The sequence below is a fragment of the Mirounga angustirostris genome, unplaced genomic scaffold, assembly GCF_029215605.1.
Source record: "Mirounga angustirostris isolate CCGP_5_RB_7025 unplaced genomic scaffold, mMirAng1.0.hap1 SCAF_7, whole genome shotgun sequence".
In the NCBI taxonomy this organism is placed as follows: domain Eukaryota; kingdom Metazoa; phylum Chordata; class Mammalia; order Carnivora; family Phocidae; genus Mirounga; species Mirounga angustirostris.
Genome location: NW_026991715.1, coordinates 112,243,800 through 112,259,342, shown reverse-complemented (window position 1 = coordinate 112,259,342; position 15,543 = coordinate 112,243,800). Strand labels below are relative to the sequence as shown.

At 42.2% G+C, this 15,543-nt stretch overlaps 1 protein-coding gene across 1 annotated transcript; it reads right to left on the bottom strand.

Moving 5' to 3' along the window:
- Window positions 1–929: 929 nt before the first annotated feature.
- RBM22 (RNA binding motif protein 22) lies at window positions 930–15,331 on the bottom strand. The gene is made up of 11 exons (XM_064596657.1): window positions 15,086–15,331; window positions 14,607–14,660; window positions 13,630–13,659; window positions 12,656–12,788; window positions 11,255–11,355; window positions 10,979–11,151; window positions 8,425–8,625; window positions 7,067–7,231; window positions 6,224–6,312; window positions 5,858–5,989; window positions 930–4,811 (listed from the first exon to the last, which is right to left on the bottom strand). The coding sequence occupies exons 1-11, from the start codon at window positions 15,137–15,139 to the stop codon at window positions 4,681–4,683; spliced, it is 1,263 nt and encodes a 420-aa protein (XP_064452727.1). The 5' UTR covers window positions 15,140–15,331; the 3' UTR covers window positions 930–4,680.
- Window positions 15,332–15,543: the final 212 nt, after the last annotated feature.

Below are 15,543 nucleotides of genomic sequence, written 5' to 3'. Positions count from 1 at the left end.
ATCCCAATCACAGTCCTATGTTTTTGTAGACATTGACAGATTGATTTTAAAATGTATATGGAAATGCAAAAGACCTAATAAAGGAATATCTTTTCAACAAACAAGAAATGAAGTCACTGGGATGAGCTTGAATCCAATCTGACTGGCGTCCTGATATAAAAGGGGATATTTGGAAACAGAGACATATACACAGGGAGAACACCATGTGGAAACAAAGGCAGATACGGGGGTGATATTTCTATAAGCCAAGGAATGCCAAAGCTTGCCGGCAAACACCAGAAGCTAGGAGAGGGACCCGGAACACATTCTCACAGCCTTAAAAAGAATCAACCCTGCCAACACCTTGATCTTGGATATCTAACCTCCAGAAAGAGGAGACGCTACATTTCTGTTGGTTAAGCCACCCAGTTTATGATACTTTGTTACAGCAGCCTTGGCAAACTGATACAAATTTTGGTATGCTGGACAATAAATTGGACTTCATTAAATGAGAAATCTCTGACCATCAAGAAAATTGGTCATCATCTGCGCATTAGGAAACTTAATAGGTAGATTCGAAGAAAGTATTTGCAAACATATATCTGACAGAGGACTAATATCTATATTTTAAACTCCTATAGCTAGTTAAAAAAAAGACAGAAAGCCAATGAAAATGGCCAACATACCTGAAAAGGCACTTCACAAAAGAAGAGATATAAACAACCAACAACTACTTGAAAAGGTGCTCAACTTATTTGTCAAAATGGAAATGCAAACTGAAACCACAATGAACTACTACGATACACCCACCAGAAAGACTTTTTACATCAAATTTTGGTGATGTTGTAGACCAACTGGAACTCTTGTTGGTGGGAATGTAAAAGGGTACCACCACTTTGGGAAAAGGTCCGACGGTTTCTTTTAAAAATAAACAGGCACCAGCCCTGTGATCCAGGAATTCCACTCTATTTATTCAAGAGAAATAAAAACATATATTCACCAAAAAATGTGTACAAGGATATCCATAGCAGCTTCAAATCATGATAGCAAAAAGTTGATAGGTAAGTGATGGTATAATATCATGGAATGCTACTCAACAAAAAAAAGGAATTATACACAACATCATGGATGATCCTTCAAAACATCATGTTGTTGGAAAGAAGTCAAAAACAAAGAGTTCACAATGCATGATTCCATTTATATAAAGTTCTAAAATAAGTAAAACTAAGCTATGGTGAAAAAATCAGAATAGTAGTTGCCTCTGGAGATTGGTGGGGGGTGGGTATTGACTGGGGAGAAGAGGGGAAATTTTTCTGGAATGATGGTAACGTTCCACATCTTGCCAGAGATTTGAGTCACATAGATGGATACAATGTTAAAATTCTTGAATAGCATACTCAAGATCTGTGCATTTCAATCTATGTAAATTTTACCTAGAAAATCTATAAATATTGAACTCTGGTTAATTATATAAATGCTTAAGTGCTTCAAGGTGAAGTATACTGATGTCTTCAATTTACTCTGAAATGCATAAAAAATAGATTGATGGATGCATAAAGGAATACAGATATGTGGTGAAGCAAATATGGCCAAATGTTAATTGTGGATCTAGTGAGTGGATATAGGATTGCTCACAGTAAAACTCATTCAACCTTCCTGTATGTTAGAAAATTTTTGTAATAAAATGTTACAGAGAATATGAAGACTAGAGGATATCTGGGGAAGATAACTTTTTCTAAACTTAGAAAGCCATTTTATCCTATACTAGTGTTTCTCAGAGGGTGGTCTTTGCCTTACCCATGGAAGGAACTCACCTAATGAAGTTTAAGAACAAATGTTCTATATCCCTATCCCGCAGGATTTCACTCCACACCCAGAGCTTCAAATGCTACTTCATCACCAACTCCCAAATCTTGATCTTTCTTAAGCTCCAATTCCTTTTGGGCTGGGAATTGCCACCGGTCTCATAGGTAACTTCAACTTACCAAATCCCACATCGGACTCATTCTCCTACCATTTCCCAATCTCACTCTCCTCCCCTACCCATCATTCTGTCAGGAAAAGGCATCCTTCTGCCCATCTGAGCAAACCAGAGACCCTGGGGGTCATCCTAGACCCCTCTTTCACTTCCATTATTTCAGGTGTCATTACACTGGCTCACTGACTTGGCTTCTAAAACATCTGTCACATCACTCTTTGCACCATAAGCTGCCTTAGTTCAGCTATCATGCTGCTTTACCTTTTGAGCCTTCTCCATGACGGGAGGACCTCAAATTACTACAGGCAGCGACAAGGGCTGTGGGGGAGGCATTATGACAAATAGACAGAGGCTAAGTAATGTGCCCAAGGGCACACAGCTGGGAGGTGCCGAAGTGAGAATCTGAACGCAGTAATCTGGCTCCAGAGTCTGTTTAAACCATTACTCAGTATAAACAAAAACGGGGTTTTTCTTTTTTTGTGATGAGAGTCAGCTACACCTCTGTTACTAGAGTAACACTAGCTGCTGTAACAGATAAATCCCCAGGTCTCAAAAGTTTACTATAACAAAAATTCCTCCCATTATAATGCTCTATCTTCAAAGCAGTGATAGAAAACCCAGGCTCCTTCTGTGTGATTCTGCCATCTTCATCATTCTCCAGTGTATTTAGCCAGACGGCAAAAGAGCTCATAGGATTACGTGAGATGTTTTTACAGACCTGGTCTGGGAATGGCAAAGGTTACTTTTCACCAAGTGTGCCCCCAGCTGTGTGCCCTAGAGGAAAAGGAAATGGAGGTGGTTAAGTACCTAAGAGTTTTTGTCAAAATCTAATTGCTCTTAATTTTGATTTACTCAAGAAAGATTGAGCATCGATTCTATACTTCAATTTATGCTGGCATATTATGCTTTTCAAAAAATATATATCCATAGCCAGGCAGTGCACAAAATTTAGAATCTCCTCCTTCTCAAAAAGGCAAGAATATACAATTGGAGTCATATATTTACATATGTATATATATATATATATGTACAGATATAAACTTGGGAATTATTAAAACACAATACATAATCTACATCTTATTCACAAATTGGTTAAAAATCTTTTACATGTTCAAAAGTAAGCCAAAAACTAAAACAAACTCAACCCTACCCAAAATGGTGTCAAAATACTTGGAAGTACCCTCATTGATTCACATTTGGTATTACTAGAAATTAAATCAGATTTTCTAAATCCTTTTAGATTTTTAAAACTTAAAAAAAACTTAATAAAAAACAACAACAAAAAAACCCCTCCATGATGAAACCTTCTAGAGGAAAAAAAAATTCTCCAGAGAAGCTAAAAATGGGTTTTATATGGGTTATGTCCACCCCATTAGTATATATTTTAGGTAAGTGACATGGAATCGGCTCCTGGAGAAATGGAATTTCAGGTAATTTTTGCTTGTTTCCCTTTAAAATGACTTCTATAAAATATGGCAATGACTTTTTAAAGCTACCACTTATCAACCACCACATGGCAGGTTCTGCACAGAGTGCCCTCTGTGCATTATCTTATTTCAACCTCATACCCTTAAGTACTTACTAAAGCGGCTGGGCCTTTTTCCCATCATAAAATGGACACAGAGATAAAAATCAGAACAGTCTAAAGCCAAAAATGTACTGGTTTCTAATTTCTACCAACCTCAAGGTGAGCTACCAAAGGATAAGGAAAACAAAAATCTAGAAATAAGCCTATGACAACGTTTGGAAAATTGACCCGTTTTAATTTTTTAAAAACAAAAAACACAACACAACATCCAATTATTTTTACCATCTACAATTCAGTTATATCCAAACATTCTAAAACCAAACAGAGTGCCCTGGCCAGAAGCAGGGGCTGAAGACGTGACGCTGAAGACACACGAAGGTGAATGCTAGAGGTGACAGTCCCAGCTAGCTGCAGGTCACAGGTCTTCCAACACGCGCCAGTGCCTTTCGGCTCAGTTTGCTCACGTGTTTTACAGGAAGCTCTTTAAAATAATTTCATCCCAGACACCAGATTTTTTCAATAATACGCAGCTCCATAACATTTGTGTTTCCATCCAATTGACGGGAATAAAAAGCAATTTTTGTTTTTGTCTTGTTTTGGTAGCGCAGAGAGGTAAAACTATCCGCCAGATTCCTTTAGTAATGAGGAAAGGAGAGGTAAGAAAAGATCTGGGCTGTGCTGGGTGCTGGTTCCTACTGTCTCTTTAATGTTGACTTCTGAAGTGTTAAATCACACTCATGCCACTACAATGATTAGTACTAGTAATCTTTTTGCAGATGATAAAAAGGAAAAATACCCAATGGACATAAAAATGGTCAAAAAGATTTTACTGCAGGTCAATTTTTTCCCCCAAAAAAAGATACAAAATGAACATACAATTGGGATGGTAACTCCGTTAGACATTCCAATTCACCCAGTTGCTTGTTCGCCACAGAAGTAAGGAGAACAGGCATTAAGTTTGATTAGTAATGTTATAGTAGTAACCAGATGTGTTAATGGCAGCTTATTTGAGGTCCATCAATCCTTGGAATACGTGTAGGGAAGCACGGCTGTCGTTCTCTGACTGCCCACATCTGAACACATTCAGCTACCATGGAAACTACAAAGGAAGGAAAAATATATTTATTCCAAGATTCATGTACTGGGATTTTTAAGCGCCCTTTCTTCTGTAAAGCCCCGGAGTGGTGATAATGTGCTAGGGACTGCTGTGTTTGCCGGCATGAGCGCCCATCCTCTGAGGGTCCTGAGAAGGATAGTGGATTGGTCCTGGAGCCCTCATGAAAGGAGGGGGTGGTCCCATTGGGTGGAACATGTGTGGCCCAAAACCTGCAGATGGGAGAGGACAAATTTGTTAGGCTTGCAGTTTCCTTGACAACCTTTCAAACCTCTGAATCTTTCTAAGGTCAAAACCACCTACACAGAAACCAAGCTAGCTGACAAGGGGCTTCAGAAAATGTCAGTTCACAGACTTGCTTAGGAACGTCTACCTGTAGTACTTCCTTGGTTTTAGAAACCTGTCCCCTCACACCAGGTTAAAAGAAAACTCCACGGGACTCAAGGTATCTGCTAGTATGTCATCTGAACCTTTGCTATCTATCGAACACGCCACTCCTACTGGCCAGGATTCAATCAGGATTTGCGAGGGGAGGAAGATATCAGGCGGAGGCAAGACCCTGTCACCACCAACATCAACGCTTTATCCTAGAATGGAGGGTGTTCAAAAACCAGGACTTTGTTAAAGAGAATGGGGACTCTGCCACAGGAGAAATGGCCACTTGTGATTTACCTACATTTTTCACATTGTCACTAACAGCTTCTAGAGCAGCACGATACAAAGTGCTGGTCCTGGAACTGTTTATTACTGCCCCCCCACCCCCAAAGATAATGCCATATGTAACTTGAGCCAAAGTTTAACTTAATTACAAGACCAAGCACCCTGTTTAGTTCATCTGACACATTTTTTTAACAAAACTCTCTTAATGACTTTATATCCTGGCACAAGCTCTGTATCTTACAGACAGGTAATGAATGCTTTGTACAGTGACACACATGCACTTTAAGCAATGGCACTCTAGGACATTAGTTAGGATTTAGTTTAGAACAGGGGACAAACTGATGATAGATAACTATAATCCAGTAACTCCCATTCTGATTATATATATACTCAGATCTTTAGCTCTGGCGACTTTCCTCTCCTCGGCAGGCCAAGAAAAAAAAGATCAGGGACCCTAACAAATCAGGTTTACTTGCAGACTTCTATGGGGGAAATTAAAAGGCTTTGGACATGATAATGAGGTGTGAAGACAGGACTCTCACAAGGATTTTTCTGGGCTAAGTTAGACCTATCTGCTGAGAAGGACGATGGATGTTACCTGGGGGTGGGGGCGGGGCAATACCAGGGGGTGGTGGCAGTGCAATGTTCACCACAGCTGGAGGACCACTCGGGGGGAGGTTGAAGTAGTTGGCAGAGGCTTCTTCTTCTGCTGCAGGAGGAGGAGGAAGAGCTGGAGAACAGAAAAGAGCCAACAGTTGGAGGGAAGACAACAGTGCAACACTGTTTCCCCTCCTGTAAGTCCTGGGCTCCTACTGACAGAAAAGGGCTGCTGCAGGAGCCAGAGACCCAGCCAGCTGGTCTCTCCTCACACTGAGGAACATTAGGGCAGTGTGAGCATCTGAAGTCATCCAGCTACCGGGGGGGGGGGGGGGGGGGGGGCGGGTAGCAGAAAGTCTGCACTCACCTCCTGGCAGTCCTGGAACGGGCTCAAGCTTGATCCCAGAGTCTGTGGTTCCATCCTTCTCTTTTTCTTTTCCTCTGGCTGCTTGGGACCTGGGAGAGACATACACAAACACACAATGTCAGCACTTGGTCCCACCTTCTCTCACACGTCTGCTTCTCATTTTCTTAGTCAAGCAGAGATGCTTCGCTCCTTGCCTCCTCTTTGGCAAACACTCCTTCCCCATAAAGGCCACAGTGCAGAGTGGATAAAAGCAAATGTTTTAAAGCCAGAAAGACCTGGATCCAAAATCTGCTGGAAATGTTGTATGGACGAGAAGAGGCTACCTCTGTGTGTTTGGCATAGTGCTGACTTAGCACACCGGAAGCACTTGGTCTGGGGCGCTGCTTTTAGTGATCTCCTTCCTGCTTCCAAGCCGGAAACCTATCCTCCCTTTGAACTTTCAGGGCATTTCACCTGAGTCTCTCTTACACAATCATCACTTTCAAAAACTTGAATTAGCTTTTCTTCTCCATTGGACAACCGGCCTCTAGAGGGCAGAATCTAGGTCTAATGCATTTGTAAACTCTCAAATCCACTTTTCATACCCTGGCGTCACAGTTGGCCTATAATAGCTGGTCATAAAAAACACGAACCTTCAAAGGAGTAGATTACTACATCAAAACCCTGAATGAATTTCCAAAGCAGGATCTTCCCAACATCCACAAGATTGAAGTGTTAGAAAATGAAAAATTCTTTTTAACAGTCCTACTGATTTATATCTATTCACCAAAAACATACTAGTCCCCAGATAATGGAACACTTTCTTGAAAATCTCAATAAAAAAATGTTGAGTCTAATTCTCACCTTCCCCATTTCACGTTGAGTCTACGGCCATTGACAATCAACTTATTAAAAGACTTCTCTGCAGCCACTTCTGCAGCCTGCCTCGTGGCAAACTGGATGAATGCACACTGCTGTCTTTGCACGACAGTGATCGTCCGAATTTCCCCAAACTGGTAGAAGTGATTTCTGAAGGGATACAGGCAGAGAAACAGGAGAGTTAATGATATACTCCCAGGAGGCTGTGGTGGATTATTCACTCTTCCGCTGACTCACGAAGCAGGTGGCCCCATGGTTATCTGTCTAACCACCTGCAGGTAGACCCCCCAATACCCTGCCCTACTGTGGGTGCTACTTACTGAAAGAGAGTAAGAAAAATAATGAGTAAATAAAGGTTTACAAACATCTCAGAGGTTTTTCCCATGGAGGAAAAAGGGGTCCAGCAGGTTCCTTAGGGACCTAAGCCCTACATAAGGGTCTGGCAAACTATAGCCCCCATGGCCCATGAACCAAGAACATTCAAAACATTTTTTCAAGATTGTGAAACAACAACGATGACAATGACGACAAAATAAAAGGGAGGAGGAGGAGCACGGAAACGTCTGCCAACTGCAGGGATGGTCTAGCTCTCTCAGACCAGGTTTAATGGAGAAGGTTATGGAAGGCATGTTATATACTATAAGAGACTCTTCTTCATTTATCTCTTTGCAAGAGGTAATTTCCATCACTATCTATCCAGATGTTTCATCTAGCCAAGCAAAATACAAGTCAAGGATAATACAAATACACCAAATAGAAATCTCTTCAAAAGGTCAACAATTTAAACTGTAAGAGCTTTCTAACTGCCAAGTTCTCCCTCCTTGACATAATTAATCATACCTGGATATGTGCCATATTTTAAAAATTCTAATTGGCTATTATAGGTCAAATAGAATCTCACATAGGGGAGCCTGGGTGGCTCAGTCAGTTAAGCGTCTGACTCTTGATTTAGGCTTAGGTCGTGATCTCAAGGTCGTGAGATCGAGCCCCGTGTCAGTGATATGCTGAGCATGGAGCCTGCTTAAGATTCTCTCTCTCCCTCTCTGCCCCTCATCCCCCTGCTCCCTGCTCACGTGCCCTCTCTCCAAAAAAAAAAAAAAAAAAAAGAATCTCACGTAATCATTACTATACGCAAGGATCAAGCAAGCACTGTTGATGAACACTACCACTTTGGCTTCAGAAAAGATAATTTTATAAAAATTCTAGTTGGCACAATACTAACTATAGAGTGGCTAAAGAACAATGTACTTTGTACAGAATTATCATGCTTGCTGTGTTTTTGCTAAAAAAGTATTCCAGGACAGTTAAAAGCAGAAAGAGCTCATAAAATTTTATCTACAAACCTTAGATCAGTCTCAGTAATGGTATCACCCAGACCACCAACATACAGTGTGGTGATAGTCTTGTCCTCTGGTGGGTCCAGACGAGGCATTGTTGAAGCCCGCTTTAGAAGCTTATCTGCCACAGGGTCATTGATACCATAATATCGGTCTTTAATGTTCTGATCAGCAAGGGGGTCATCTGGATCTGTTGGCTTCTCATGTCTATGGTTCAGGAAAGAACAGCACATAAAGGTGAAACAAAGGAAAAGAATTTACAGGTATCACCCAACAGTAGCTACATACACATACCCGGAAATGCCTTCTGAACTAGAAACCATGGCCATACCAAAACATAAGTATCAAGACAGAGCTAATACCAAAGGATTTACTGTATCACACAAAGACTTGCCAGCCTCCTAAAAGCCATTTAAATGGCCGTCTAAGCACATGAAAAAGTGCTCAATATCGCTCGGCATCAGGGAAATCCAAATCAAAACCTCAATGAGATACCACCTCACACCAGTCAGAATGGCTAAAATTAACAAGTCAGGAAACGACAGATGTTGGCGGGGATGCGGAGAAAGGGGAACCCTCCTACACTGTTGGTGGGAATGCAAGCTGGTGCAGCCACTCTGGAAAACTGTATGGAGGTTCCTCAAAAAGTTGAAAATAGAGCTACCATATGATCCAGCAATTGCACTACTGGGTATTTACCCCAAAGATACAAAAGTAGGGATCCGAAGGGGTACGTGCACCCCGATGTTTATAGCAGCAATGTCCACAATAGCCAAACTGTGGAAAGAGCCAAGATGTCCATCGACAGATGAATGGATAAAGAAGATGTGGTGTATATATACAATGGAATATTATGCAGCCATCAAAAGGAATGAGATCTTGCCATTTGCAACGACGTGGATGGAACTGGAGGGTATTATGTTGAGTGAAATAAGTCAAATAGAGAAAGACATGTATCATATGATCTCACTGATATGAGGAATTCTTAATTGTAGGAAACAAACTGAGGGTTGCTGGAGTGGGGGGTGGGGTGGGAGGGATGGGGTGACTGGGTGATAGACACTGGGGAGGGTATGTGCTCTGGTAAGCGCTGTGAATTGTGCAAGACTGTTGAATCTCAGATCTGTACCTCTGAAACAAATAATGCAATATATGTTAAGAAAAAAAAAGAAGAAGAAGGTAGCGGGAGGGGAAGAATGAAGCGGGGGAAATCGGAGGGGTAGACGAACCATGAGAGACGATGGACTCTGAAAAACAAACAGGGTTCTAGAGGGGAGGGGGGTGGGAGGATGGGTTAGCCTGGTGGTGGGTATTGAGGAGGGCACATTCTGCATGGAGCACTGGGTGTTATGCACAAACAATGAATCATGGAACACTTCATCTAAAATTAATGATGTAGGGCGCCTGGGTGGCTCAGACGGTTAAGCGTCTGCCTTCGGCTCAGGTCATGATCCCAGGGTCCTGGGATTGAGTCCCGCATCGGGCTCTCTGCTCCTTGGGAGCCTGCTTCTCCCTCTGCCTCTCTCTCTCTCTCTGTCTCTCATGAATAAATAAATAAAAATAAAATCTTTAAAAAAAAATAAAATAAAATAAAATTAATGATGTAATGTATGGGGATTAACATAAGAAAAATAAATAAATAAATAAATAAATAAATAAATAAATAAATAAATAAAATCTTAAAAAAAAAGAAAAAAAAGAAAAGAAAATAAATGGCCGTCTAAGGTAACAGGGTTTTTTTAATCAAGAAATGCTTTTGGCACAATCCACTCCAAAACAAGAAGTAACCAAAACATGGTTCCCCTTCTCTCGGTCAATGGTTCTTAATGTATCTGAGGTCTTGCATGCCACTGAGAGTCTCATTAAAGCTAATGGACCAGCCCCAGAAAAAAGGATAGATAATTTTTTTTTTGTGGGTGTGGGGTTAACCAACCCCAAGTCAGGAACTCCTAGTCCAGGGGCGCCTGGGTGGCGCAGTTGCTAAGCGTCTGCCTTCGGCTCAGGTCATGATCCCAGGGTCCTGGGATCGAGCCCCGCATTGGGCTCCCTGCTCCGCGGGAAGCCTGCTACTCCCTCTCCCACTCCCCCTGCCTGTGTTCCTGCTCTCGCTATCTCTCTATGTCAAATAAATAAGTAAAATCTTAAAAAAAAAAAAAAAAAAAAAAAAACCAACTCCTAGTCCAGATGCTCGGCAGTCTTGACTGAAACATACTCACACACCCTTTAGAGGCCTGGCCTTCACTGGACTTCAACCATACATTGAGATTCAAGCTAGTTATACCATGACAGTGATGACTTACCTTTAGAGTCAACATCTGCATTATATGGCATAACAACTTAGTTTCCCAAGGCCTGGTTATGAGTAAAAGTCCCATTACAAATAAAAACAACAATTTCAACAAGCTCTTCTAAATGTAATAGCCCTAAGACATGACATCTATCATACTAGTTGTATAAACTTGTAGATTTTAAATCAGAAATAGTTTAAACTAGCACCTCCCATTTCTTAAATGACTAATTATCTGAAAGCCGATAATGAAAGTGCCAATTCAGTTCTTGCCTGTATGGACACTCCTCTCCTCTCTTACATTCTCCTTTTACCCAGAAGGAGCAAATGTGGGGTCGATTCCTCTTATAGTAGGGTGTGGTCCGGGCTAGCTTGAGCAACATGTCACTGGTGGAGGTGGCTTTCCCCAACATGCCAACCGGCCGCGTTCCATCAGAGTTAGAAATCTATAGAGGGATGACACATTCCAAAGATAAATTGTATAGACCCTGTGTCAAACCACTAGGATTCTACCAAATATAAAATTACATCAAGAAAGTGGCAGCATACTTCTCTCTCCATATTCTGTGTGTAGTACTCTTTGTTGACATCTGACTTTGGCATGTCATCCTTAAAAGACAATCCTGCATCACGAACCTGGATGGGCAGCCCTGGTACAAAGGAAAAGAGGAAAAAACCTCAAGATATATTTTAAAACAAATCCATACCAAACCTGCACATGGAATACAACATCATTATTCCCTTCTCCAGCTTCCTAGGTATTGGAGGCTTTATTTTTATTCAAAATCTTTATTACCATCAGGCCAAAACTACCACAGAGTATCCTATGAAACTGTCCAAATTCCTGACCTGTCATGAAAGTTGAAATCAATGTTTTAGAACATATTTTAGATGAACGACGTTTGGTTACAGTCAAACTTGACCTGTAATTAATAAATAATAGCTTAAATAATAAATAATAGCTTTTACTAGAACAGCATTTATTTAAATAAGTGTAAAAAGTGGGTTTTTTTTTTTTAAGTACGTATGTATGTTATTTATTTATTTGACAGAGAGAGAGAGAGCACGCACGCACGCACGTGCACAAGCAGGCAGAAGGAGAGGGAGAAGCAGGCTCCCAACTGAGCAGGGAGCCAGATGTGGAGCTCGATCCCAGGACCCCAGGATCATGACCTGAGCCAAAGGCAGACACTTAACTGACTGAGCCACCCAGATGCCCCAAAAGTGAGTTATTTTTTAAGCCTGTCTTATAGATCCTCTGGATAGTCACAAGCATGTAAGGATCACAGTATTCTAGAACCAGAACACTTCTTTTAACAAATATATAAATAATATTAAACAATATGTGACCAGGACTTCGATTAGCAGCTATCTTTCTGAACTTAACATATATATAAACTTATATTTTCCCTTTTATTGTATAGTAGAAATTCTTGTTGAAAAATTATTTTTCTCATTAACAAAAAGTCACTTTTAGTTAAAAAAAAAAAAAATCACTCTCAAAAGCAGTTACCCTTAAAATCGTAGCAGTTACAGTACACCAGTCCTAAAAACACAGTTGAGACAAAAATCTAAAATATAATTAGCCAATGCTTCTGGTAGGGATTGTGGGAAAGAGCTCTGAATCTTGAAAGAAGCCCAAGGCAAAGCAATTACCTATCATAGGAACGATGTCTTTCCCTCACTTTGGCTATAGGGATGTAAATGAGAGAGATTTGGGCTAGTTCTGATTAATCCCCAACTTTTCGTTAAGTTCTTCCTGTTACTCAGAAGAGCTCTAGAATGGCCTAGTATGATTCTCCTCTTCTAGGAAAAGTAGAGCACAGTAGGCCCTCCAAAGTGGGGTCAGAACCAGAGATAGGGTGAGAAATGGGAAAGAAAAAGATTGGTTTGTTGTCTAGGGCACGGGCACCTACATGCTTTCAGACACGTTAGACAGGGCAAACATACCGTACTCCAGGTCCAAGAGGCAGGTCTGACAGACATTCTTCAATTTACTGCAGGTTTGGCACACTTCAGTTTTCTTGAAACGCATGCGGACCCCGGGGCACCAACGAAACACCGTGAATGGTCTGGCACAGATCTGGGAAAACAAAATAAGAGCCAAAGAGTGTTAATAGTTCTGATCTGGACAATTAAGGCCAGGAGATTTAATAACAATGGGAGATTGAAAGAAAAGATCCTTGAATCTAGGGTTTAAAAGAGACCTTAGCAATTATGTAGTCTAAATACCATCTGATGTTTCAATCCCATTTATAACACCCTTCTCCAGGAGTTAAAAAATTCACATAGTACAGAAATGAAATATTAAAGAGTCGAAGTCCTCCCCACACTAGAGATAACCACCACCAATAATATGACCATTAATCTTTTTGAGGGGGCAATGGGGAGTGCCATATACTCCTTTAAGAATCTTATGCCAGGGGCGCCTGGGTGGCTCAGATGGTTAAGCGTCTGCCTTCGGCTCAGGTCATGATCCCAGGGTCCTGGGATAGAGCCCCACATCGGGCTCCTGGCTCAGCCGGGAGTCTGCTTCTCCCTCTCCCTCTGCCTCTCCCACTGCTCATGCTCTCTCTCTCTGTATCTCTGTGTCTCAAATGAATAAATAAAATCTTAAAAAAAAGAATCTTATGCCAGCTATGACCTTCCTCCTCTGCTAAAATCCTTATGTGCATTGTCAGACAACACTCAGTATATCCTCTCAGAGGGTTCAAAGCCCATCCACAGACACCAGGTTAAGAACCTTTACATTAAAGGGCTCACTTTCTTACCTCTCACACTGAACAGTTAACAGTCAATGAGTATATAAATGATATATGAAAGTCTGTGTAGCACTGACTTTTATTGGAGAACCTCAAAGCCCAGCAAGTTGAAAAGAAAAGAAAAATAAAATTAAATCATTATTCTTTAACAGACATACTTACTTTACATTCCTTCCCATACTTTTCTTTGGTCTGAAACAGAAAAAATAGAAAAGAGCAAGTTACAGAAAAACAAAAACTAGGTGTCTGCTCCTTCCATAAAGACAACCCAAGAAATGTGTCTGTAGATCCCCGGCATCCCAATAAGGTGGTGGTGATGGATCACTATTGGAGGTGCGAGAGAGGAGATATAGTCTACCAGCTACTATGAATCATAACCTCTTAAGAATCTTATGGCTCTAAGTTAATATGTATCTTTCCATTGCCACAATTCTTAGGCTCACTTCTGGCTCCCAAGTTCTCTCCCTAGGAATTAAAATTCCTAACAGTTTCCACAGTCCTCAAATCACGGAGGACATAGCTCTGGCCAGCCCATTTTACAAAAGTTAGTCAGGGGTAACTACTATAGACCCATCTTGTCAGATACTCTATATAGAGTCAATCAAGATCTCCGAGATCGATCACAACATAGCCCTATTCTAATTATTAAATGTTAATTACTGATTATTTTACCCTCATTTATAAGGATGGGGTTACCTTACACTAAAGAGACTAGAGGTGCAGTGGCCAAAAGGCATTTGATTAGGAGTCAGGACACTTAATCTAGTCCTGGTTCTCCTCCTACCTTGCTAAGGTTCCTGGAGTCAGCATATCTGAATTTAAATCCAAGCTCCACTCCTTACTTGCCATATTGAAAAGACCTAACTGTCTCTGCCTCTGGTTAACAGACCTGACTGTTAGATAAATAAATGCTCAACAAATATTAGCTGTTATATTAGGACTCCTACATCGCAGGACTGCTGCTGAGTTCCAAAGACAGAATAAGCATGACAGTCCTTTGCAAATCGTCCTATGCTTTGGGTTAGTAAAGGAGCATCAATACTTTGGCTTGGCTAAGAGAAGCAATTCACGGACAGCGTGCAAATACCACAACAATGACAGAACCTGAATAAACTCCCTTTTCACACGCGATCACTCACCATTCGGATATATGGGTTTTCTCCAAGACACGTCTGGCACAGAATGGGGAAGTCCTGGTGAAAATGGGAAATCTGGTTGAGAGCCAGGCTCCGAAGACCCTGCCATCTCTGCCACGCTCTTGGGGACGGGGGGGTGGGGGGGGGACAGGGTAGGGCAGGAACCCGACGTCCAGCACGGGCCGGGTCGCGTGAGGGGGCGCTGTCTGCACTTCCGGCAGGTGGCGGGAGGAAAGACCAGCTCGAAGTGAGTGGAGAGGGCAGGGGTGGGAAGCGGGCTGGTCCGGGACCCTGGCTAAGCCCCCTCCCTCCAAGCCCGGAGGAGGAGGGCCGCCCTCCAGCCTCCCGCTCTGGCGGAGCTAGGCCGCAGCGCCGGCTCCTGCCCGGAATTCCCTCGGCCGCTCCACAACCACGGCCCTGCCTGCCCGAAGGAGGCCCGTCTCCGCCGCCTCTCTCTGTCCTCCTCCGGCAGGCATACTCACCGCATCCTCCCAGTTCTGCCTGTTGTAGGTGTTGGAACCCAGAGAGGTCGCCATCTTGAGAGCGTCTGGAGGCACCGGTGGCTTCCGAGTTGGGAAAGAGGACCGCCACAATCCCGTCAGACCCCGAGGCTGGCTCCCCGCCCGTTGACGTCTTATTTATGCGTCGTGGGCGCCCTTGGGGGCGGTCCTTGTGCGTCGTGACGTCACCTGGAATTTCTTCGCTTGACAATTGGGAGTTAGTGGGTTGAAACCTGGTTCTCTCTTCGAGTTGGTCCCTGTTTGGGAAGAAAAGCCACAAGTACAGTTGATTTATTTTAAAATGGAGCAAAAAAATAAAGGAACAAGTAAGGAATGAGGGACTGGGATTAAAACAGCGTTTGCCCCCATGGAGCGCTTATTATGCCTAATGGTGAGCGAACGTCTTGCTGTGCCAGTATCTTAATTCTCACAATTTCTCT